This window comes from Thamnophis elegans, chromosome 10 (assembly GCF_009769535.1).
Source record: "Thamnophis elegans isolate rThaEle1 chromosome 10, rThaEle1.pri, whole genome shotgun sequence".
Taxonomy (NCBI): Eukaryota; Metazoa; Chordata; class Lepidosauria; order Squamata; family Colubridae; genus Thamnophis; species Thamnophis elegans.
Window position 1 is genome coordinate 20251703 of NC_045550.1, and position 27559 is coordinate 20279261.

Consider the following 27559-nt stretch of genomic DNA (forward strand, 5'->3'; position numbering starts at 1 on the left):
AGGTACAGCCTGCCAACTTGAAAAGACACATAATTTGCAGAAAAAAATAAAACCTGAAATTTAAGGTCATGATTGATACAAAAAGTCATATGAAAAGTTCTTGATAGAAACTATTAAATTGCATCATTTCATTATTTTAATGAATAAACTTCAAAAATTGTTCCTTGCATAAAATTTCAGCAGAGGTTATAGGAACTATTAGAAGCTATTCAATGTACTATAAAGTCAAGAAAATATGGAATTCAAATTCCTGTGCTGCATATACACTTTGCCTAATCCTCTATGTCCAAACCTGAAACTCTGCCATTGGTTCAGAACATAACAACAGAAAGCCATTTAGCTCTCTCCCTTTCATTTTCCCTAACTGTGGGTGATTCTATGGATATCTTAAAGGTAAAAGTAAAGGTTCCCCTCACACCTATGTGCTACTCATTCCCAACTCTAAGGGGCGGTGCTCATCTCTGTTTTAAAACTAAAGAGCCAGTGCTGTGCAAAGACATCTCCATGGTCCAGCATGACTAAATACTGAAGGTGCACGGAACACTGTTACCTTCCCACCAAAGTGGTCCCTATTTTTCTACTTGCATTTTTACATGCTTTCAAACTGCTAGGTTGGCAAAAGCTGGGACAAGTAATGGGAGCTCACTCCATTTTGCAACCCTAGGGATTCAAACCACCGAACAGCTGACCCTTCTGATCGACAAGCTCAGTGTCTTAGCCACTGAGCCACCGTGTCCCTGATATGGATATCTTAGAAACCATGTATTTGAGATGCTCTTTATATTTGGATTGGTGTAATCACATCTCCATCTTCAACACACACACACACACACACACACACACAACTTCACATCTTTCTTAAAAATGCCATTTTTAAATCTGCTTTTTTTGAAAAATGGGCCATTATAAGTAGTAAGCAGTAAGCAATTCATTCACTATGAGTCTGAATCTCTGCCAGACCTCCATCAAACATGTTCTTATTTAGAGAGAAAATTGATTCCTAGTAAATAAGAGTTCTGTTAGGCATGTTCATTATGGATTTCATTACTAATTTAGTGATTGCTTAATAAAAAATATCAGTAACCTTTTAACCTTTTCCCTCTGGAATTCTTGAATAAAGAAGGCACTCTTATACTTTATAAATTATGCAAAGAGAAGCTTATTTATGGTGCATACCATGTATTTTATTTTAATAACTGTCTAAAACTGTCTGTTCAGTTGAGTCTACTAATACTTTTGATGGTGTTTTCAGGTGTACAATCCCTTTTGCATCCCTGTAAGAAATACCACATTACACATAGAATGCAGACAACCAAATTTTTCTCCTGAGAATCGGCAGTCTTATTTCTACATATGTAGACAAGGAGTTCTTCCTAATGTTAACTTCTGCCCATCTTCATAAGCAAAGGGCAGTTTTCTTGATTGGAAAAAGAACATAACAAATGGACAAGTTCTTTTTTGAAGTTTGATCCAGCTATAATTCAGGGACGTGCAGTCACTAGAGGCAAGGGAGGCGGAGCCTCACCACTCTCCTCAGGAAAAGAAAAGAAATTTAAATATTTTTTTAAATAATTAAAGCCAAGATAGTTGCTACCAGATTCCAGGTCACAGTGGCTTGGTGACTGCTTAGTGTTAACCAAAGCAGGAGGCGAGAGAACTCGGGGCCTCTTTTCCATAAGGAATTTTTTGCCTTCTAAAAGTTAAGAAAGAGTTAAAAGGCAAAGAAGTTCAGATGGAAAAGAGGCACTAATTCTCCCGCCTTCTGATCTGGAAGCAGCCAATCATGTCTTCTTGAGCACGCTTACGTTGGGTGGGTTATTTCGGAGGGCGCGCTTCAGAGGAGAGAGGAGTGGGGGAGAAGGAGGAGGCTCGCTCTTCACCCCTCCCCAACCTTCCCAGGGTCCAGATTCCCTTCGCTGCAAGCCTTGCTGTCTCTTGCATCCCAAAGGTGGGTGGGTGTGGGAGCTTTGGTGGCCCCAATTCTTTCTGGGGGGGGGGGGTGTCTCCTGGGGCTGCTGGCTAGATAGACTCCCGAGGAGTGACTCCTTCCCTCCTAGTCCCCCTGTGGGTGGCTGGAAATGTCCGCGCTGAGGCTCTGCGCAGCGCCGGGAGGCCACGGAGAAGCTTCGCTCCGCTTCTCACTCAGCTTTTCCCCAGAGGCGATCCGAGACTTCAAGCGGCGGAGTTTGGAGAAGCAGCGGCCTCAGGCCGGGTCAGCGGGTGGCGGCGGGGCACTTTGCATCGCGGGAGCCGCCAAGCGCCTTTGCTGCAGACCCGGGCGCTTGGCGGCTCCCGCGATGCAAATCCCCCCCACCGCTGAGGCCGCAAATTCCCACCACCACCACGAGGCTTCACAAAAAGATGCCCAGCTGAGCCTCACCAGGCACAAACCTCACCGCACGTCACTGCTATAATTGTTGATCAAATTACAGGGGTTTTTTTGGGGTGTATTTTCATAATTCATAAGATTAGATTTCAACACATAATTTAAATAGATCCCAATTTTCTCACTATATGTCAAATCTAACAAGTTTGTATAGAGAACTTTGTAGCTTGTAACTATCTTTGTCTTTTTTAATATAGATTACTGGTATAAGGGAAACATAGACAACAGATAATCCTAGTTATCATCATCATTCTGGCCATTGTCTATCCACTGCAGGATGAAGGCTTCTTCTGCATGTTTCCAACCAATGAGGTTTTGAGCTCACTTTTGCTAGTTGGACATCATATTTGCTGATCTTGTTGCTCCATCTTACTTTAGATCTCTTTTGCGGACACTTTTTATCAAGTGGAATTCATTCTATCACTGCCTTACCCCACCTGCCATTAATTAATCCTAGTTATATAATTATATAACATAATATACTACAGTTATATAATGCATCTTTATACAGAAAATATCATATTAGAAAGCCAATCTGGTAATACTAGTTGGTCTGAGAAATCTCTCATCTTATCAATCCATTGCTACTTTTCAGTTTGAGCTATGTGCATTATATTGCTACCTTGTTGCTGGCCAATCTAGTCAAAGAAACTTGTTTCCACTTTAAGCCTCAGCATGTAACAGCCATATGCAAATTTATTGTGCACATGAGTGTAATAGGATAAAAGCTGAGGTCCTATAAACAGCAATATGCCAGCTGTCTGACATTTCTGGGAAATACAGAACACATGCCAAGGTATAAATACAAGTTATCTATAGTGACAACAATTCAAGCATTTTTTGTAACCTTGGACATCCCTTGCTGAACGAAACATGCTGGGTACCCTGCATCAAGATGGTTGATGATGGCTATCCTGATGAGAGAGCCTACTGTTAGCAGGCAAGTGCAGATATACAGATGCTGTGATGGCTATCAGGTTAATTATCAAGGTCGGGCACTCCTGGCATTTTATATAATAACAGGCTGTTATTAGAATCATGTGATCAGTTAAAGGTAGGCTTTATTGAAAAGGACAGAACATCAAATACATGGCAACAAAGTGTTTCCAACTTCTTTTTGATAAGAGAAAAAACAGTCCATCAATTATGAATAATAACTATTAAGTTCCAGTCATGTGTACTGTACAACTATTGCTAATTTTATCGCCTATTGTAAGGAAATGTCCCAAAGTATACACAGTGGTTGCCAGTCACTCCATTTTCCAACCATATCCACTCCAGTACAAATTTTAAATGGAACATTGCTTAAGATTAGGGGTGCATTACACCACAGCAGTCCTTCTTAGATTGAATAGAATATACAGTAACATAGTGGTGCTTCCAAGAAACTATGCTACTGAATAGTAGCATAGAGGGACAAATTTTCCCCCATATTCTTTAAATTGCCAGACTCAAAAGAAATCATGATAGTCTAGATTATAATCTAACATATGTGGTATATAATATATATTGTTTCAATATATCCAACATTTGCACAAACACCTGGTTGTTTTCAATGCTTTTTATTATCTCTGGTGGTATACATCACTTTTCCAGGATTTACCTCCAAGTTTCAATATGACACTGTTTTAGTATGAAGTCAATGCAGGCCAATAGGCCAAAGTATCAGTACAATAGTGTGGAGGAGAGCATATAAGGGTCAGTCTGATCCATGGATTGATGCTATTTCACAGATAATAGTGGTCTACAGATTTTGGGAAATTATGTTAATTTTACATATTTTGATTACCTGAATTAGAAAACAGGAGATAAAGGTGCTGGTTGACTAAAGTTTTCAAGATGTTTCACAATAAAGATTTATACACAGGCAGGTATATATGCCTACAAAGGAGGAAGGTGTCTAATAACCATGATTGGAGGTGCCAATCACCTCCCTATGACCAATTAGATCCCACAGATTAGGCCTCCTCCGAATACCATCAACTAGCCAATATCGACTGCCGACCCTCGGGGGAGGGCCTTCTCTGTGGCTGCTCCGGCCCTCTGGAATGATCTCCCCGTGGAGATCCGGACCCTCACCACTCTTCCAGGTTTCCGCAAAGCCACTAAGACCTGGCTGTTCTGGCAGGCCTGGGGCTGATGAGTTCCTGGCCCCATTTAAACTGTTGTGACTGTTGCTCTGTTTTTAACTTGCCTGTTTGTCTTTTGTTTGTATTTCCCTTCCCCCTTGCTTGTTAGCCGCCCTGAGTCTCTCGGGATAGGGCGGCATACAAATGCAATAAACATTACAACATTACATGATGACTTGTAATTTCTCGACAAAGTATGGTAAAACAATGAAAATGGTACCATATGGAAATTTATAAATGTATCTTCACTTTGAGAATAGCAAGGCAGATGACTATAAAAAGCATGTGGAAATTTGCTTAGGTCCTTTAAAGCACTTGGTGCAAACATGTCACTGAAAATACTTTTCTTACACTCGCAGTCCATGCTTGCTGATTCCTGCTGGAATCTCCCCAGGGGGAGATCCTACTGCAGTTCATAAGAGAAAAGCAAAAAAAATATATTCCCAAATAAAGATGGAACCTTGTCATTTAATCTGACTTTAGAGCTTGTCAGTTTTTCATGCAAAAAGCATGAAAATGTTACATTGGTTGAAAAACCAATAAATGAATGGAAAGTTATGTTATCGGTATCAATAGAAAGATAAATTTATAATGATTAGTGTGGCACCATTCTCATATCACATTTTTCAGAAAAGTTATAGAACCTAATTGAACATCCCTTTTAATTTTGAATTATTTTGATGTAATTTTGATCTGAAGCTGTATCTTTGAAACTGGAGCCAATTAATACTCAGAACTTAATATATCCTTATTAGTGACCCAATTCTGATAAAATTTAGTTGCTTCCATTTCTGAGGCTTTCTCATTGTAGATGAGTGTAATTGTCCCTGACATCAGGATCAGCAAAGTGGTGGTATGTAGTATCTTCAAAGAGAACAAAAAATAATAGAGATGACAAGATAGAGGGATACAGAAAAATTGGAGCCATCTTGGTGTTTCCATGACCATCAGTACAATTATACAGGAACTATAGTGTTTTATTTCTTCCAAATCCAGTACTGCAGGCCACTTCATCTGACTGTTATCTGCAGTTCAGCGGTTCAAATCTCACTGGCTCAGGGTTGACTCAGCCTTCCATCCTTCCGAGGTGGGTAAAATGAGGACCCAGACTGTGGAGGCGATATGCTGACTCTGTAAACCACTTAGAGAGGGCTAAAGCCCTATGAAGCGGTGTATAAGTCTAACTGCTATTGCTATTGCTATATCAATCATCTATCTATCTATCATCTATCTATCTATCTATCTATCTATCTATCTATCTATCTATCTATCTATCTATCTATCTATCTATCTATCTATGATTTAAAACATGTGTTCCTTGATTATATTCCAGCAATATGAATAGCAAAAAATAAACAAAACTCTGAAATATAGACCAAAACTATAGCAATCAGTTAGCAGTTAAAAATACAAAAGTCTAAAGATTTTTCAGATTAAAATACCCAGAATAAATCATCATAACTTTGGACCAAAAATAATATGCAATAAGTACCAAGAACATCTTTATAGGCTGGACTTTTCATACTTGGGTGACAAAACTGTCCACACTTCAAACTTTATTGCTACATAGTGCATTTATAATAGCTATTTGTAGAATAGTTTAAACAGAACTCCAGTTATCGATAGGCTGGGGAAAGACCCTCTTGGTATTCAGACAGAAAGTTTGGAGGAAATACCAACAGTGAGTGAGTTTATGTCTGACTGAGTGGCTGTGGATGTTGCCCCCGAGGGACAATTCAGACAGTCCATCCTTGATCCTGGGGGATGAAAACTTACACCCCTCAGAGAGGGCCCACAATTTGGGAGTCCTCCTGGATTCACAGCTGACACTGGAATTGCGGCCCTACTTGGATCGGGAGGCACTCCAAACGGTCACTCATGCCCTAGTCACCTCAAGGCTGGATTACTGCAACACGTTCTACATGGGGCTACCCTTGAAAAGTGTTCGGAGATTGCAACTAGTCCAGAATGCAGCCGCGCGAGCGATACTGGCCACGTTACACCAATCCTCTGCGAGCTGCACTGGCTACCTATTGGTCTCCGGAGGCAATTCAAGGTGTTGGTTATTACCTTTAAAGCCCTACATGGCTTAGGGCCAGCATACCTGCAAGACCGCCTACTGCCACACTCCTCCCAACGGCCAGTGAGATCCCACAGGGTGGGCCTCCTTTAGATGCCATCAGCCAGACAATGCCAGCTGGCGGCTCCCCAGAGGAGAGCCTTCTCTGTGGCTGCTCCGACCCTTTGGAACGAGCTACCCCCAGAAATCCGGACTATGCCCACTCTCATGGCCTTCAAAAAAGCTGTTAAAACCTGGCTATTCTGACAGGCCTGGGGCTGTTGACCTCATTGTTGAGATCCAGCCCCGATCGCAATGAATGTATGCGTGTTGATTTTAACCTGTTTTTATTTTCATTTTTATTTTTATTATTTTTTCTTTTGTTGTAAGCTGCTGGAGTCCTCTGGGATTGGGTGGCCTATAAATCGATTTAAATAAATAAATAAATAAATAAATAAATAATAAATAAATAAATAAATAATAAAATGTGTATAAGTGAATTAAATAGTCTGGAAATGCAGCCATATAAAGATTGGAGATGGTGAGTTGTAGTCCTGCTGTAGGCATAAAGCCAACTAGATGACCTTGGGGCACCCTAGAAAGGATGTCTTGGAAAAACACTTCCAAAATCTTTCCAGAAAACTCCAGGGAGTTTCCAGATTGTCACCAAAAGTAAAAAACAAACAAATCAGACTTGAAGGCACTCAATAATTAAATAAATAATAAAGAAAGAAAGCTCTACCTATAGCTGTACATTCCCCAGAATGTTCAAATGTAGCTAACATTATTTTGTCAGCTGTGCTTGGGAAGCAGGCATATATTTGAAAAGAACAGGAAGAACTAAATAAAGCCATTTTATTTACCTGTAGCAACCAGAAGTCCAGGGACTGTCTCTTTGCTTGAAATGCTGCCTGAAGTGTAAGGGTTTTCAGGGACTTGCAAATGTAAGTGCAAGGAACAGAAAGGCTGAAAGAATGGAGAAATTGTATACACAACGTTGATAAATCGATCTTAAGGATATAGACTAATCTATCCTTTTGGATATCAAAGTTCAATGTTTTTTTATTCAAAAATATAACTATCTCCACATTCAAAAATATAATTATCCCCAACATTCAAAATATAATTATCCCCATCAACAACACCAACAGTTCATTTCCAAAATTAAATTTATTATTGCTGCTTATGTGGGTTTCCACATGACAGTAACATGAAAGGCATTCTGGTTTCTGTATTGTACTATTATGGAATAATTATGAAAATCTCTTCTCCAGAAACTTGCTAGACACCCAGTATTATTCAAGAGTTTTCTTTTCATGGATTTTCAGTTGCAATGGCAGATAATAGTCAGATCATATGGTATGATTTGTTTCTGGTTTGACTTTAGAAAAGTAAATTACTAAATCACTTTGCCTTCTATAGTTGGAAACAGCACTGTATAATTAAATAATAATCTTTCCACGCCCTCTTTCTGTAGAAAACAATAAAATGTAAGATAAATTCACATCCTGTTATTAAATGTTCATAATGTTTCCCTGAATAATTTTTTGGGGGATCAGGGAACCATTAACTATACAGGGTTGAATTTCAAGGAAGTATTCCATAGACATCAATAAGTTTTCTATTTGGGCTTGGGAAATTGACCCAAAATTAGAGCTTGGAAATTTTCCATCACTGACCAGCAGACAGTGAATGGGGTCCCCTCTCAGGTCAGAATCTGGAGCCTTTAGCAAACGCCAGTCTCTTCCTTTATTATAGGTGATGAATGTTTTTATTTGGTCTTCTACTTTCTTGTTAGCCAGCAATATGCCTTTGATCCCTGCTACCTAGGAAAAATGATAAGAAATGAACAACCATATTGCATGATTAGGTAAAGACATGACAAAATTAAGTAGTGCATAAGCATTTATTAAAAGTCTAAATAATTGCTTAAAGCAAATGTATTCAACACAAGCAACTAAACACTTATTTTTTTTATTTTCTGAGACCTATTTTACAAAATGAAAATGTCCCTTGGATGTTCCATGTTGCACAATCAGTCTTATCAGAAAAATTCAAAACTTTGACAGTTAAACAAACAAATCAAGAAATAATGTATATAATACATCCATTATTTAAAGGGTGGCTTTCCATCCATTGTGACCATCTAAATGTCAATATAACCATCTGGCAGACAATGGGAAATATCTGTACTCTAGCAAGAACACTTTCAAGTCATATAGAAATCATATGTAATATTTTTAATAAAATTAGAAAGGAATGTCAATTGACTCATTTTTTCTTGGTAATGTATTTTAATGGAAAACCATTTCATTCAGGACACTTGCTAAATAAAATTAAAAGCTTTACATAATCCACAGTCTGAAGGCAATTAATTCAGAATTACAACTCTATTGCATTACCTCAAACTCCATCTAATCTAGAATTAACCAAAGTAAGGACCACAGACTTCATGAAAGCTTTTGTATGAAAAGCACTGTCCATGAACACTCAGATATTCTTGCCCAATTGAGTAATAGTTGATCATAATGATCAAGAGGGAATGCATCACTGGTTTTAAGAAGGAGAAAATATACCATCTATTTATCATGAATCAGATGATTACAGGGCTTACCACCATTAACAACAATGAAAACAAGCAACCTTAGACAGATTTTAAAGGATAGAAGATACTTTTTCCTTTGCAAGAAATCTTCCGATTTATTTATTTAGTGTTTGGCATATCATACATGCCATAGTGCTATATATTAACACTTCATCTATATAAAGTAGATAAAGTGTAAAACACAATAAAATTTAAATATTAAAAGGATCTATGTTCAAAAATCAATATCTAGGTCATCTAAGCACTGAAATGCAGCATTGTTTATATTAAAAAAAAATCAGATACTGGACTATGCCATCAGCTTATAGCCAGTCACAATTTGACCTACAGCTTGACATGGGACCCTGCAGTCAAACTGAGTCACACTGCTGGCAGCCAGACTACTCTGTAGATTTTCCTAGCTCTCAAAATACATAGATAGTAATCTGCTGAAAATCATGCATTTTACTGCAGTGAGAAGTCATAAAAGCAGAGTTTCTAGGATTGCAAATATTTGTGTTACTTCAAGAAATAGTATTCAAAAATGCTGAGAGAGAACTAGGAAGGAGAAGAGATTAATATATATGTGACTGAAAGGTGCATATATGCATCAGTCTGTAGGTGCAGAGCCACAAGTCTTTGATCTAGTAGCCAGGGAAGAAAGCCCCTTTTTTAGTGATGGCCACAATCAACTGAACAGCTAATTGTATAAAGGCAGGTCACTGTTTAATTTGGCAATACAATATCAGAATGATTGCACATGTTTTCATATGCTCCCATGTCATCTTTCTGTTCAGAAGAAGAGTGATACACTTGGATAATGCACTCTTTAGGATTCTTCAAGTAAATATAAATATGAACGGAAGAATGAGAATTCCAGAAATGGAACATTTTTTAACATATTGCAATGTAGATTGGAGAAACACAGATGGCATTTTATGCAGAAAAAATTGAATTGTGAGAACTATATTGAAATATTGCTGTTTCGGCCAGTAATGAAATTTTAAAAATCATTTAAATTAAAGGAAACATAGAAGTCTTATATAAAATCATTATCCTTGTAGTTAGGAGCTAGCATACTCAATCCTGAAATATTTATGAAACATTCACAAAATCGCAAAAATATGCAAAAATATCCTACTATTTAAAGGAGAAAATGTTACTGAGACTTAAGATACTACTGATCATCTGCTTGTTGTTGATTGAAGAATGGTTACAACCAGAGATGGGTTCCTACCAGTTCGGATCGGTTTGGATAAGTAGGCAGTTACTTTGCTGGCGACACCCCGTAACCAGTTCTATCTATGGTGGTATAGGCACCACCGTCTTGTTTTTTGCTTCTGCACATTCACAGAAGCATTTTTATGTACTGTGCATGCACGCATAGTGCGCATCAAGCACATATGCATGCAAAGCGCATCCCTGAGTGAACCAGTAGAAGAAGCCAGAACCAACCCCTGGTTACAACAAGTGTAATTTAGTTGGTAGTGATAATTCTGTCACTTAGTGGCTGCAGATACAACAATTATTTCTGGGATGTTTCTGATCTTGGAGTTTAAACATCGGCGCTCACCCTTCCTTCTTCTCGATCTGTTCTCCTCCTGAAGAAGCCATCTTTGGATCCAGTCGTTTTAAATAACTATTGTCCAGTCTCCAACCTCCCCTTTGTGGGGAAGGTTGTTGAGAAAGTGGTGGCCTCTCAGCTCCGGTGGTCCTTGGAGGAAACCGATTATCTAGATCCCTTTCAGTCCGGTTTCAGGCCTGGCTACAGCACGGAAACTGCTTTGGTCATGCTGATCGATGATTTCTGGCGAGCCAGGGATAGAAGTCAGTCCTCTATCCTAGTACTCCTTGACCTCTCAGCGGCCTTCGATGCCATCGACCATGGTATCCTTCTGCGACGGTTACGCGAGGTGGGAGTGGGAGGCACCGTTCTTCGGTGGTTCTCCTCCTACCTCTCGGACAGGTCGCAGTTGATGTTAGTCGGAGGACAGATGTCGACCCCGAGGCCCCTCAATTATGGGGTGCCGCAGGGCTCGGTCCTGTCCCCCTTCCTATTTAACATCTACATGAAGCCACTGGGTGAGATCATACGGTGGCACAGGATTAAATACCACCAATACGCAATTGTATCTGTCTGCCCCGTGCCAACTCAGTGAAGCAGTAGAAGTGATGGGCCAGTGCCTGGAGGCTGTCAGGGTCTGGATGGGAATGAACAAGCTTGCACTCAATCCCGACAAGACCAAATGGCTATTGATGTTCCCTCCCAAAGATTGGCTAATTATTCCATCTCTCAGTCTGGGGGGTGAAATTATACACCCCTCAGAGAGAGTTCGCAATTTGGGAGTCCTCCTGGATCCACAGCTGACTTTAGACCACCAGTTATCGGCTGTGACCAGGGGGGTCTTTGCCCAGGTTCGCCTGGTGCACCAATTGCGACCCTATCTGGACCGGAAGGCACTTCAGATAGTCACTCATGCCCTTGTGACCTCAAGACTGGACTACTGTAATGCGCTTTACATGGGCTGCCCTTGAAAAGTGTTCAAAGAGTTCAGCTAGTCCAGAATGCAGCCGCACGAGCGATTGGGGGTGCACCTAGGTACACCCACGTTACACCTATTCTCCGCGAGCTGCACTGGCTGCCCATTGGTCTCCAGACTTGCTTCAAGGTGCTAGTTGTTACTTATAAAGCCCTACATGGCATCGGACCTGGGTACCTGGTCCGCCTCCTGCCAATTACCTCCCAAAGACCAGTTCGATCGCACAGGCTTGGCCTTCTCTGGGTTCCATCTGCCAGCCAATGTCGGCTGGTGACCCCCCCCCCCCCCGGGGGAGAGCCTTCTCTGTTGCTGCTCTGGCCCTCTGGAACGAGCTCCCCATGGAGATCCGGACCCTTACTACCCTCCCGGCCTTCCGTAAAGCTACTAAGTCCTGGCTGTTGCGGCAGGCTGGGGGCTGTTAAAGCACCCAGCCCCGTTTTAATTGTGACTGTTGTGGATTTTAAAATTGTTTGTATTGTCTTATTTATTCCCTCCCCTGTTTATTGTGAGCTGCCCGGAGTCCTTCGGGAGTGGGCGGCATACAAAACCAATAAACCTAAACCTAACCTAACCTAAGCCTAAATGCTGGGGCAACTGGTTGCCATAAAGATGCAAGCAGTGGAATCAGGATCAGGTCAGTGACATAGCTGGATGCTGACTTGAGCAGAGCCCTTTTTTCTGTAGATCATACACTACAATCAAAACTGCAAACCATATGAATTTTTAGTTATTTCCCTTCATAACTGACTGTAGGTTTTAAGCTGCACTCATCTAAGCTACCAGATAAGTTTATTCCTCTGGAACCTACCATTGAAAGGACTGTAGATTTTGAAATCTGGATTCAGAGATTTTCAATCTAGTCCAGTCTCGTATATGGTAACACTTTCTCAAAAAAACAACCACCCCAAAATAAAATGAAACAAAAAAACAATAAAATCCAAGAAGCCTTTTAGATTCATGACTAAGATCAGATTGGGACCATGGCTTGGAGAATCTTTGAGAAATTCATCTTGTCTGCAAATTGCATCATTTCCTAGATCAGGAGGCCCTATTCACTGTCACACATATTTTGGTTGTATGTATCTTCTGTATGTATCTTCTGTACTACTGGAATGTAGTCTATACGGGGTTGCCCTTGAAGCCCACCCAGAAGCTATAGCTGGTCAAATATACAGTAGATAAGTAGTTATGGACATCTATGTCCATATAACATTTCTACCTCATGGTCTGTATTGGATAGTAATTGGCTTCTGGGTACAATTCAAGGTGCTGGTATCACCTTTAAAATCCCCTGTGGCCTAAGGTCATGTTACTTTTGGGGATCACCATCTCCTATCAGTTTTGCTCATCCTTTCAGGCCTGGAAGCCATCTTTTGCATTGGGTCTCCAGGCCTGCCACATTTAATCATGTGGGAAAATGGGAGGGGGACATTATATGAAGTGTGGGAGATATATAGTCTAAATAACATTCTCGGAGAGTCGAGGACATCTTGCTTTGCACCTGGACTGGTGTGACTGGAAGGCATCTCCAGTTGGGATGGTGCCTGATTGGACCATGTCATGCACATGTGGGTGCTGGGCAGGGACTTGAACTTTCATTTGGGTGGGGAAAACCTGGAGCTTTTAGATTTGAGTTTTCCCAGCTGTGCCAATATGACATTTCTAATAAAATGGAATTTTGAGGGAACTGAAGCCTCGGAGTCTTCTTTCGTTAGGGCTGTTACTTGGAACTGTGACAAATCCAATAAGATCCAATAGGGTCAGAATATTCTGACTCATGTCTCTTAAACAATGCCCTCTTCTGGTCATGCCTTCTCTGTTGCTGTGTTTCTGCTATGGAATAGCATTCCTTCTTAGATATGGATGGCCCTGGCCCTGACTCCGCTTGCTTTAAAGAGCTGGTTGATTCCCCAATCAGAGTTGAAGATTTAAGAAAATCGGTGGTGGATTTGGCATGTTTTAATTATACTTTATAGTATCAATGATAATGAGTCATTTGGGGGCCAGGAGAATTGTATATAAATCAAATAACAAAATAGCCAAATGTTTGCTATTTATGTGGGTTTTTTAGCTACAAATAAATAAATATATTTTCTCTTTTGAGATAGTTAACTGGTTTATGAATTTTGAGGGGGAGGAGGAAAGCTAGGCCATTCTTCCCTCTTGTTCAAAACAAACAAATACAGCTTTCTCAAGCCAAAATGTTCTCCACCAATTCTATAGGGTTAGGATTAGGGTTAGAGTTATAATAATAAGATATTAAATTGTTTGTTTGTATACTACCAAAGAAACAGTGTGACCTGAACTTTCACATTTGCAATAGCTTCTCAGTACTCTGGTAAATCTCAAATCTATATACTCTCAGTTTCTTGGATTTTTGAAATGTTTCAAGGTTAATTATTCCACCCTTTATCAGCCTGACACTCTGCAGATATACTGGGTGTTTTCAGAATTCCCAGTCTACATAGTAACCATTAATATATTGCTAGAGGTTATGAGGCTATTAATACCTGTATTTTCAGGACATCTAGTTAGTGAGGACTAGATCAGGGATTACATTTAATTTTCCAGTAAAAGAATATCAAAGGTGAAATGTAACTGGTGTGCCTGATTTTAGATCCCTCCCCTCCACCAACTTGCCCCAATTTAGCTCATTCTAAGAGAGAAATATATATAATTTATTCCACAAATCAACCCACTGAATTACCTTTCATACTGGCAGAAAAATGAAAAACATCTCAGAAAAGGGCTTTTTTTAAAAAGAAAAGAAAATGAATGTAATTTTAAGTACAGCAAATGTTTCTCACAAAGGCTTCCATCATTGCCCAACTATAGATAGAGACCTATTTTGGAAATTCACCAGGGAAGTGAGTGCAAAATATCCTATCAAAAAACAAATTGCTTTTTAAGAGCGCATAAGAGAACTTTAATCTCATCTCCAGAGAAATTCCTTCTTCACAGCAGAACTCCTAAAACCTTTGCTTCCCCCGCCCCCACATCATAGGAATTTCACAATCCCATTTTATTCTTCTTTATTGTACAGACATTGCTGGTTTCTGCTATAACTCTGATTCTGAACTGTGCTCCTAATAAAAAGAAAGGGATATTTATTTCAAAAAACCCAGCTCTTGTAAATCTTGATTAGATCTCAATCTCCCCTCCATTCTTGTCTGTGTGTATGCGTGCGTGCGTGCGTGTTTGTGTGTGTGTGTGTATACTGTAAGTATAAAGATTTGTTTATTTAAAATATTATATACCTTCCTTCAAAATTAGAAAAATACCTGAAACTAAAGCTTAGTTCCATACTTGGACAGCATGCTCAGTTTCCTTTCCTTTCTCAGTTACAATATATATTCTCTCTCTCCCCCCCCTCTCTCTCTGTATGCATGCACAATATACAGTATAATGTTGAAAAGGATTTGTATAGTTGTTGTAATATAGTTCCTTGTGTAGGTGTGTGTCCTCCATGGCCTAGTTCATACTAGGGCCTGCAGAGCCACGCTGAATCACACAGGAGAAAACAAACTCCTAGAACTCCATAACATCCTGATATCCTGATAGTGCAGAACATAACATCCTGATAGTCCATAACAAAACATCCTGACCAGGATCCTGACCAGGATATGACCATATATAGACAGAACTTCCCTGAGCAGTAGATTAGAAATTGTACTGTTACAGGCTGTTTTCTATCACATGTTATTGCTCCTCCTGCCTTTGTCCTGTCTCAATAAAAGGGGCTCTCAGGTTCTCATCTGGGTCGCTCCATCCCGAGAAAATTTGTCTCCTGTCTTTTCTCAACATTGGCCTCATGGGCGAACAGCGGAAACTTCACATTTGGTGACCCCGACGTGATGCGACGTGATTGACATGACCGACGTGATAGACGTGATGCGACGTGATCAACGCGACGTGATAACCTGTGTCGCCAGCCTTTCACTCATCCCCGACTTGGCAAAGTCTCGCAACCAGGGCCTGCCGTTAGCGAACGGAGCACCCTCCCAATCGTGAGTATGGGCTCAGGTTTCTCGAAGGCTCAGACTGCACACCTGCAGGAGCTTCGGGAAATCGTTAAATCGTCCATTGCAATCTCTCAAGCGGCAGATCGCCTGCTTCCCATTGCAATCTCTCAAGCAGCAGTTCGCTTGCTTCCCTTTCCCCCGAAAAAACATTTCCTCTCTCTATTGGCTTACATCTATGAGAATTGTCCCATTTACCCAGAGAAGGGCTCTCTTAAAGTCTCCTTATGGCTTCAATTGGGTGTTTATTTTCATAAGGAACCTCGGGCCCCGCCAGAAGTTCTCACTACTTGGAGACTTCTTGTAAGATGCCTTCAAATTCATGAGGAAGATATGCAGGGGGCTGCCTTTAAGCCCTCGGAATCACCTCCCCCGCACTACGAGGAGATCGCCTCTCCTGCTTGCCAGGCGATGGCCCTCTCCGAGGCCTCTCCAACTCCCCCGGCCCCTCTGGAAGAGAAGGTTTCCCCTCTCCCTTCCGCCCCTTCCCCCGCCCCGCAAGTGTGGCGTAGCGCTCTCCAAGACGCTCTGCGCGATGCTTACAATCAAGGGGACATGGAATTGGCACAGCATTGTTTCCCCGTTTCCTTTCAAACCAATGCAGCTGGGGTGGTTGTGCCTAATTATATCTCAATCCCCTATAGGGTTGTTAAGGATCTTAAGCAAGCAGTTTCCACCTATGGGGTGCAATCCCCATACTGCAAAGGACTGTTCCGAAACCTTTTGACAGGGGATCCCTACGTGCTGGAGGATTGGAAACTTCTCCTCGGCATGCTTCTTACCCCCTCTCAATATGCCATTTGGGCCTCCGAATACCTTAAAGAGATTAACAAGGCAATTGTCAGGGGTCTGTCCAACAATGTTACCGCCCCTCAGCTAAGGGGAGGGGATGGGTTTGATACGGGGCCTCTGCAGGCCACGGCCCCCCGGGAAGCCCTTCCGCTCCAGTGGAAGCCTCCTTTAACAGCTTTTTTCTATCAAAGACGCTATAACTGTCTTTGCCAATGGGAGCAAACATTGGGGAGCATGTGCCTGGCAGGAGGATGGTACATGGCACACCCAGCTCACAGAGCGACAAAAATCTGCTCAAAGAGATGAATTGGCCGCTTCCATCTTGGCCTTTCAGTTATTTGACAAACAACCGTTTAACTTAATTCTTGCTAGTCTTTATGTGACTCAGATTATAACCTCTTTGTATGAGTCTTATCTCTCTTCTTCTATTGATTCACAACTTTTGTCTCTGTTTCTCACTTTACAAGGTCTTGTCTCCTCTCGCTGTTATTTTTCCATGTCTCCCATATCAGCCTTTCCCTAGGCCTCTCCAGGAAGGCAATGATGTTGCTGACACTGCGGCATCAGCCCCCCCCACCCCATGTCAATGTTTGTTCTGCTATCACACCTTGGGATAGCCACTCTTACTTTCACCAGAATAATAAAGCGCTCATAAAATAATTTGGCCTTACGTCGGCGGAGGCATCAGCAATTATTCAACAATGCCCCACCTGTAGCCAGCAGGCAAACCCTCTCCCGATGGGAGTTAATCCCTGAGGGACAGAGTGTTGCCAAATTTGGCAAATGCATGTTACCCAATATCCTCCATTTGCTCCTTGGAAATATTTACATGTTTCCATTGATACGTATTCAGGCTACATTATGGCATCCCCCCAAAGGGGTGAAGCCACCAAACATGTTATTAATCATTGCATTCGGACCTTTGCATCGCTGGGACGCCCAAAAGAATTAAAAACAGACAATGGCCCCACTTACACAGGTGCAGCTTTTTCTGCCTTTTGTAACCAATGGGGCATTGTGCATAAATTTGGCATTCCTTATAACAGCCAGGGTCAGACGTTGGCTGAGCGCGCCAACCAGACATTAAAACATGCCCTGGACAGATATATTGGCAATAGGGGAAAATGCCCCCTGGCCTCCCAGCAGTGCAACACACCGGAAGCCCACCATCCTCGGCAGTGACTCGTCATTTTGCAGCTCCACCTACTGCAGACACCTCCCGTCCACCTGTCTACTATCGCTGCTTGCCTGACTTGACGTGGCGAGGACCTGCTGACCTGATTACCTGGGAAAGGAGCTACGCTGCAACCCAACTAAAAGACAAAGTTCTTTGGATTCCAGGACGGCACGTAAGACCATATTTGCCAAAACCACCTATACAACCACCTACACAAACACAGAAGCAGCCTGACCATGACCAACCAACAAGAACCACAGCTTGAGGCTGTCTCTGTCTCTGACCTGGAAAACAGAGCAGAGCACCCTCCACCGACCGGCTGCCCCGTCTTTCGCCGCAGATCCCCCTACTATGTGTTTGGTTGAATGCTACCTGTTGTCATTATTTGAACCAGTCCGGACAAACTGAAACCAGTGTGGACAAATTACATAATACCGTTCAAGCGGTTAGACAAACATATAAGGCCTCGGACTCCTGGTGGGATTGGATGACCTCTTGGTTACCTAATTTTAGCTGGTTGGGAAATGTTTCCAAGACCGTTATAACCCTTGTTGCTTTGCTGATACTGTTGTGTTGCTGTATTCAATGTTTACCCTCTTTATTAACTATGTGTAAGAAAGAATATACTCTCTAGCTTGGCTCCATAGAAGAACATTCACATTGTCAACCACATGGAGTTACATGAACAGTCAACCCCTTGCATGGGGAAAGCTCCCTTCTGCATGCCCAGCGACGAAGAAGGAGACGCTGCCTTTTAAAACAAAAACAGTGTTGAAAAACATTCCGGGTGTGTGTGTGCAGGGAAGTTTCTGCTGTCTGAAACACACATACACAGGGATGCAAAAACATCGCACCAGAAACATCTTTCCGGCCTAAACGGCCAGGACTCACTATGCAGCCTCATGTAACATGAACTATGTGAGCCAGCTACTCCCACACATGCCCTTTCTCCCTCCTATGCTGTGCTGTAACTTTCTACTCCCCCTTTGCCCACCCTTTGCCATGATGTGATTTTTTATTGGTTTATGTGTAGAATGCTGTGATCAGCCCTGTCAGATGAAGAGGGAAAGTCTTTTTGACAAAAAGAAAATAAAAAAGTAGGAGATGTTGTAATATAGTTCCTTGTGTAGGTGTGTGTCCTCCATGGCCTAGTTCATACTAGGGCCTGCAGAGCCACGCTGAATCACACAGGAGAAAACAAACTCCTAGAACTCCATAACATCCTGATATCCTGATAGTGCAGAACATAACATCCTGATAGTCCATAACAAAACATCCTGACCAGGATCCTGACCAGGATATGACCATATATAGACAGAACTTCCCTGAGCAGTAGATTAGAAATTGTACTGTTACAGGCTGTTTTCTATCACATGTTATTGCTCCTCCTGCCTTTGTCCTGTCTCAATAAAAGGGGCTCTCAGGTTCTCATCTGGGTCGCTCCATCCCGAGAAAATTTGTCTCCTGTCTTTTCTCAACATTGGCCTCATGGGCGAACAGCGGAAACTTCACATATAGTATGTGTATAAGTGTATATATATATATATACAATTATATGGATGTATATATGTGTATATGGATATATATGTGTCTGTGAATATGGTTTTTCTTCTTATCATTAGACTAGGAAGTGGGAGAGGAAGAACTGAAAACTCTGCTCCCGTGCCTCTAAGGCTAAGCTATATAATGAAGTAACAATACAGAAATTATTTTAACTTCTGTATTATTCATTTTTAATTGTCAGAAAGACAGAATCTGTTGCGAAAGATTTATCTCTTTCACACAGGTGAGTTGGGGGGTGGGTGGGATGCCAGGTGAAACATTCCTGAAAGATAGAATCTACTAAGCTGCTATCCATAAGCATAGGGAAAATTCAGGATTTGATAACACAGAAAAAAAGCAATTTTGAGACTGGAGCCATTTCAGAGTTCAGCTATTCCCCTACGGATATAAGAGGACAAGTTGCCTCATTATGATTTTGGGTACTTACCTCATAAAGATCAATGATGACATTGCCTTCTAGTCCTCGGTTGCTCTTAACATTCTCCAAGGCTAGTGTGAAGTAGACTCCACGAACATCAGAAATGTAGAGGTTGTATGTATCATTTTGGTTCCATTCCTGAACTGCAGCAAACACCTGATTCTCATCTGTGCTGATAATATGCATGTCCTGTTAAGGAAGATAAAAGACTTATTATTTCCAATCTTTATATTTCTTTGCCCTTTGGGACACAAAGCAATTATCATGCCTTATGCCACTGCAGGGGAAAGATCATGAGTTATGAGTGATGTTAAACAATTTTCCATTAGACCAAGCCAATGAATTATGACATTCAGGTATTCTTATTTGTATGTTTCTTAATTTTAAATTGGCTGCAGGGTGGTCAATGGGGAAGAAGAAGACAGATTCCAGAATCTTTATAGAAGTTTCATCCTACTTCATTTTTTATTTATACACTTGCACATTTTTATTGCTCTTCAAAGATTTGTAGCTTCAGAGCCTAAAGGTTTCCTTTGGCCTACCAGAGACAAAGCACAGCTGTCAAGCTAACAAAGACACTGACCCTGAGCCTAGTATTTGGTAACAGCCAGTAACAAAGGTGATCAATTTTTAATACACCCAATGCTTAAATTTAGAGCCGCTATCAATGTAACTCCTAGCTATAGATTTATTTAGTAAAGAGAAGAGCTATCAAAGGGAAATGTCTTCAGTAAAAATGTCATTTCCTATGGGCATAATATTACTACTCATATTTCAAAAAGAAAATCACAAATGCACTGAATCCATCTCGTTGCCAAGATGAAATGTAATTATAATGTTATTAGCATAACATTAAAGCAGCTTATCAATCATGTAGCCATTAAGCTTTGGTAGACATCCTCATTTTATTGCATAGGTTAAAGAAAGCAAGGATTTTCAAGTATTTGGATGGTGAATCACATATCAGCAGTATAGCCATAATTTATTAATCATAGATATTATAGAGATTTAACAAAACAATTTATTTTGTGTATAATACTGTGAGAATCAAATACGTCATTCTTATTTTTGTAGTTGTTGAGATACATTTACCTTTGGTAGTGAATACTTGGGTAATTTTATCTTAGTAAAGGGTTCTCTTTTGTAAGATACATAGTAATTTGCTCTTCCACCAGAAGTTACCTGGATATGGATACAAAGGGATACAATTAATATTCATTTGACATATAATCCATTATTCCATAAGCAAACCTGAAAGCATTTTGCAATTGTCAACCAAAATTTCAAACCAATTGCAAACCAAAATTATTTTATAAAGACATTTAAGGTTCTATAAATGTCTGAAGAACACCATTAAGTTAAATTGCTAACTTACAATTACATGGCTCTAGCATTTCATTCTTCTAAACTTGATATGATTTTATCTACGGAGGTTCCAAATAAAGATTTAGAAAAGTGGGGGTAGAAAGCTCTTGCACCAAACCCAACTGGCTGTTAAGAAAAAGCCTTTTCTTTAGTTCTAGAAAGATTGCTTTGTAAATTGTTCTAACAACTATTAAAGCCAGACTAAACTGGGTAGCTATTGGTTAGATCAAATTATAAAGCAATCAGTTTCTAATCTTGGGAATTGCTTGCTGCCAACTTGGCTTTCTTAAGAACAAGGCATGCTATGTATACTATGTCAGTCTGATCTCTCTTTTTGAGAGCAGCCATTCTAGACAGGTCTTTAAGGACTTATATTATAAAACCCTGATGTTAAGATAAACCCAAATTACAGAAATAGTACCACCATGTAAATGGTTCTGTGTTGACTTAAATTCCATATTAGGTATGCTTTTCACATTTAAATTTAGACAACAAGGCCTACTCCCACAACTTGATTTGCCATTTTTGTGCATAGGGAATTCATTTATTAAATTTATATACTGCATGGCTCCCAAGGCTATAGCACTTTCCAGTGAGAAGCATAACATGAATTGTAACATTAATCATATGCAAAGGCTACTGCAATATACTTTGTAGGAATATAAGATTTATTCATATTCAACAGAAACATGATGGAAGGTTGAAAATAAAACTCAACATTTAGAATGTGTTAAAAATCATTGTTCAAAATTGTTGCATTTAATAACATTGCCACCCAGATATAGAAGAATGATCAAGTTTGATGAACTGAACTTCTTTTTAGATAATCAGTCAGTTTAAGAGGGTTCCCATCCTTTATTTCCTCTTCCAAGGAGAATGTCAATAGCACTTAGACTCTGTAAGCCAGTTAGAGAGGGCAGTAAGGCACTGTAAAGCAGTATCGCTTTACAGTGCCTTACAGCCCTCTCTAACTGGCTTACAGACTCAGCATATTGTCCCCAACAAGCTGGTTTTTCATTTTATCAACCATAGAAAGTTAGAAGGCTATCATAGAAGGCTGAGTCAATCTTGAGCCTGGTGAGACTTGAATTCCCAAACTGGAGGCAGCCGGCAGTCAGCAGAAGTAGACAGTACTGCATTCTAACCATTCCTCCACCGCAGTATGTAAGGAGAAGTATATAAGTGAGTTTGCTTGTTCGTTCTTTTAAACCTTATGAGTGGATTACTTCATTTGTTTAGGGTGTTTTTTTGTTTCATCTGCATTAGAATAAGTCAGAGGTATCAAACTTAAGGCCCGGGGGCCAGATCGGCCCATGGGGTACTTAGATCTGACCTGCAGGGTCACCCTGGAACAGCTGGTTTTCACTGGCAGAGCTCTTGGGCCACCATAGGCACCCCTGACATGAGTGACGAATAGGTCAGACAAAACGCTGATGCAGCCCTCAAGGAAATCGAGTTTGACACTCCTGGACTAAGTGAATGAGAGTTCATTAGCTAAATCATATTGACAGATAATGTGGGAAGAAAGAACAGCGAGTGAACAATGAAGTGGTCAACAGATAATTAGATATATTTTCAGATCTTTGAGGTCAAATTCTAGAGACTTTACCAAATTGTATACTAAAGAAGTGAGGCATGAACTCCAGGGATTTCTCATACTTTCCAATAGCTTTAATTACATGGTTTTACTCAGAAGTAAGACCCATTTATTCAAGTTATCTAGGTAGGAAAGGACTCCTGGCTTTATTATGTCGCGTATACTTAAGCTTTTTATTATAGCAGATCTTTTTATATTAACAAGGAAATATGCCCTAATTAACATACATTTCTTATTTCTAGTATCACTGCAAGCAAAGTAGAATCTAATTCTATATTCTTTGGTGGGGAAATTACTGTACTAAATATAAATTAGAGAAAAATGACTTCCATATACTGTATGTCAATAATACACTGAGAATACTAAAAATTCTTCAATTGGAAAAAACATATTAATATATTTTCATTATTTTTTTTAAAAAAATTTGTCAAATAGCACACTATGTGTCAGTACTATATAAGAAATACAAAAGATTTTTGTCAAAGTAATCAAATTACACTTTATTTTTAATAAAGCTCATCAAATAGTGGTTTGGTTGATTAATTGAAACACACACACACACAAACATTGCATCCAAACAAAATACTGCAAGATTGAGCCTCTTGCTATATGAAACTTTACTAAATATATAACAATTGTCACTCTCACATTTTTTTCTTGAAAAAAAAATCCACTGTAATTTCATTGAAGAAATTATATTAAGGAATTCAAAGCAATTCATAACATAAACATACAACTGAAATTAGAATTATAATAATGGAACCTATAACAGAACCACCAATAATAACAGAACATAACAGCTGCCTCTAAACACCACTCAGAAACTGCATTTTGTGCAAAATACAGCAGACCATATATTACTCAACAGTTGCCACTTTGCCTATTGTTTTATGGTAATTTTGTATTTTTATTTTGTTTCTTCTGTGTTTTTATATTTTATAATATGAAATGCATTAGCTTCTTTTTGATCTAATGTTATATAAAAATGATAAATAAATAAACAAGCAAAGAAATACATATATAAGCAAACAGTAAAACAAACAATCTGAAACTGCAGAAACTTCACTTCAACTACTTTTAAGCTAAATTGCGCAAATTAAAGACGACTTCAAAAATCAATTTTTGAAGACGACTTCAAAAATCAATTGACTGTTGTCGTCATATTAAAAATCCTAGATTGCTTTTTTTGTTTTAAACATTTAACTCTCCAAATAATTAATTTCAAAATAAATTATAGATAGAAATGATGAAGAAAGAGCTACATAATAATTGACAAAGTAATATAAAATTTGCATTGAATCAATGTTGATTTTTAGTCACCTCATGAACATACTTGTTCTTGCTAATTATATAGATTTTTATTCCCTCTGGTAGATGAAAATAAACATTTATGACATCAAGCCCAAACCATTTTTATGTTCCATAAATCAGCTAGGGTTTCAATAGAATTGCCAAAGTTGAGTTGGGAAAATCATATCTTGAGTTTATCCTTTTAACTAGTCTTATTCCTGCAAAAGTAAATAGCAGTTGCAAACCTAACCTGTGAGTGAAAACAGACCTAGAGGGACCTCTTTAGTTTTAAGATTGCTGGCTCCAAATAAACAGAATAACAAATTATGTTTGTGAAGATCAGATACCACTTGGGAAATCCAGTAGGTTCTCACAAGTTCTGGAGTATTGGTAGTGGAAATTTTGAGTAGTTTGGAGAACCAGCAAATGCCACCTCTGGCTGGCCCTAGAGTGGAGTGGGAATAGAGATTTTGCAGTATCCTTCACCTGCACACCCACCAAGCCACACCATGCTCACTAAAGCCACACAGGCCCACCAAGACACACCCACAGAACCAGTAGTAAAAAAAAAATGAATTTCACCATTGGGACAGGCCTACAGTCATCATAGTAGAAATTAAATTCTGAATTATCTGATCACAGATATGGAAATCTCCAGGACAAAACAACTAAAACAGTCCATTATCATTTCAGAAATCACTCCAGTAAGATAAATATCCATTCAAAAGGGTAGTGTGTACGTCATGCACGGGTCGTATTCGCTTACTTTTCCTACTGGTTCACAAATGTAAGTGCCCATCCAAGCATTCACTCAGCCTTCTATGTATGTGCTTTGGTTTGAAATACGATGGCACAGAGCCAGGGTGAATGGGCAGGCCCACCTGCGATTTCCACTACTGGTTCAGGTGAATCAGTCTGAACCAGCTGAATACCACCTCTGATGTCATGTTATCGCTATACCATTCCTGCCACTCAATTGGATTAGCAAATATTCAAAATTGAGCTGGGGAGATGTCTGGCGGAAGTTTGGTCAGTGAAATTGTATTTATTTCCTGAGTCTTCCAAGAGTGGGCAGCATACAAAATTAATAAATTCAAATTCAAATTTATGCCGCTACCCCACCTTTTAGCTCTGGCCTATTGTATCATAGAGCCCAATGCACAGAGGTGGTCCTGATTTTCTACTTCCTTTTCCCTTAACCAGGTTTTCAGACATATACCAGGTCAACATGTTCATCCAGGATTTAAATCATGGATACAATCTTTTATCAGTAGCTGACCTGACAATAAGCAGTGGCTTTTTAAATTGTGGAGCCCAATACAATTTCCTTGTATTAGATTACAACCAAAAAAGAAATATTACAAGACTTCTCTTTTCCCTGCAATGACCAGGTTGCACACTCCCATTTTATTTTCCCCTTTCACTTGTTATATCATTACTTATTGTATTCATGTTCTATTTTTCTTCACCCAAGATAAAATAATTCTTCAATGGAAGAGTGGTTATTCTGTAAATCCTAATAGAAAAATATACCAGGAGACAGCAACATCTTTTATACTTTGCTTTCATTGACTAAAATCAGCCTTCAGTTCCATTCCAAAAGATTGACTTTGATAGAAGCTCGCTGTTACATCTATTGACTGATGGCTACTTCCACTAATCAAGATGCTGCATGAAAACACAGCCACTCAAGTTAAGTTCAATAATCATGGCTATCTTACTGCTAATATTCCAGTCAGCTGAGAAGTGAAACAGAGATGTTTTTTAGATTCTCTACTGTATAATATTTATATGAATTAAATAGTTGCTACTCTTACCAGAAAAAGAATTTCATCATACTAAGCTTAAGCAAATATTTGGCAATGCTGTTTTGTTGCTTACAAAGACAAAGGAGAAGTTTGCAAGTTTTACCACAATTGTGTAAAGAGAAAGAGCTTACAATTAATTATTCCAAGACCCATGGAAGTCCTATAAACATCATAAAAATCAATGGCAAATAAGAACGAGAAAAATAGAACAAGTTCCAACCTTTGAATATCTGGAAGTATTTTTTAAAGACTCTGAAAGTTTACAGGAACAGTTTAGAGTTTTCTATGCCAAGGGCAGAAAGAATGCCAAGGAAATCCTGGGCTTTTTCATTTTAAGGAAAGTTGATGCATTCCAGCGACCATGAAGCTGTTTAAAGCTAAGCCTACATCCCAAATAATGTATAGTGTATAGAGGTAAGTCCCTGTAGTGATCTAAAGTTCTTGGATGCCATCAAATCTAACATTTTTCAAGCACTTCTCCAGGTTCTGAACATTCTAATTTTCATGGAAATAAGAATGTTACCTTTTTTCGAGATTCTCAATCATCCAGGTTATGGCTTTCCCAAAGGTGTTTTTCCAAAACACAACTGAACTTTCTTGTTCTTTTTTTCACTTCTCATCTAAGAACTGAAGAAGCTTCTTGGGTGAGAAGCAAAATGTATTCAAGAAAGAAAAAAAGGAAGAAAGTCTAGTTGCCTTTCAGAAAAGCACCTTTGGCATAAAAATGTTGCCTCTGTCATCTGTCTTACTGGCACAAACTTCTCTTTTCCATTAGCCCATTGGCCTTACTAATTCTCCCTGATGACTTGGCATCAAGATGGAAAGATAATAATAATAATAATAATAATAATAATAATAATAATAATAATAATAATAAAGGAACAACACCTGAAAACTATAGACCAATAACATGCTTACCAACAACCTTCAAATTACTCACAGGCATTATTGCAGATAACATGATGGATTATTTGGAAACAAACAACATCTTGCCAGTAGAGCAAAAAGGCAACAAAAGAAGGAGCAGGGGCACAAAAGATCAGCTTCTAATTGATAAAATGATATTAGAAAATTGTAAGAACAGAAAAACGAACTTGAATATGGTCTGGATTGATTACAAAAAGGCATTTGACTCACTGCCACATAGTTGGATCATAAAATGCTTAGAAACAACTGGCATTAGCAAAAATATTACATCCTTTACTGAAAAGGCAATGAAACAATGGAGAACTGAGTTGGCAGTAGGGAATGAGAGCTACGGAATGGTTAATATCAAGCGAGGAATTTTCCAGGGTGATTCACTTTCACCTCTTCTCTTCATCATCGCAATGATCCCACTATCAGTAATCTTAAAAAAAATGAAATTAGGCTACCAAACAGCCAAAAAAGCTGAAAAAATTTCGCATTTACTATATATGGATGATTTGAAACTCTACGGAAAGTCAGAAATAGAAATCCAATCATTGACAAATACAGTCCGAGTATTCAGCACCGATATTTCAATGCAGTTTGGCATGGAAAAATGCGCCACTGTATCCATAAAAAGGGGCAAAATCACTGCATCTGAGGGAATTGAAATGCCCAATGGCCAACTAATTAAATGCAAAGAAAATGAAGCCTACAAATACTTAGGCATTCTGCAGTTGGATAACATCAAGCATGGAGAAGTAAAAACTATTGTCAGGCGAGAGTACACCAACAGAGTTAGGAAAATTTTGAAATCTAAATTGAATGGTGGAAATACAATCAAGGCCATAAATACCTGGGAAATACCAGTTATAAGATACACAGCTGGCATAGTTAACTGGACACAAGCTGATTTGGACCTTTTG

The 27559-nt window shown here is 39.5% G+C and overlaps 1 protein-coding gene across 1 annotated transcript in view; it reads right to left on the bottom strand.

Moving 5' to 3' along the window:
- Positions 1 to 27559, bottom strand: part of SORCS3 (sortilin related VPS10 domain containing receptor 3) — a 719817-nt gene that overhangs the window by 112686 nt on the left and 579572 nt on the right. Inside the window, 4 exon segments of the mRNA XM_032225623.1 lie at positions 7438 to 7540; positions 8254 to 8400; positions 19677 to 19856; positions 20760 to 20849. Coding sequence (XP_032081514.1) covers positions 7438 to 7540; positions 8254 to 8400; positions 19677 to 19856; positions 20760 to 20849 — 520 coding nt within the window.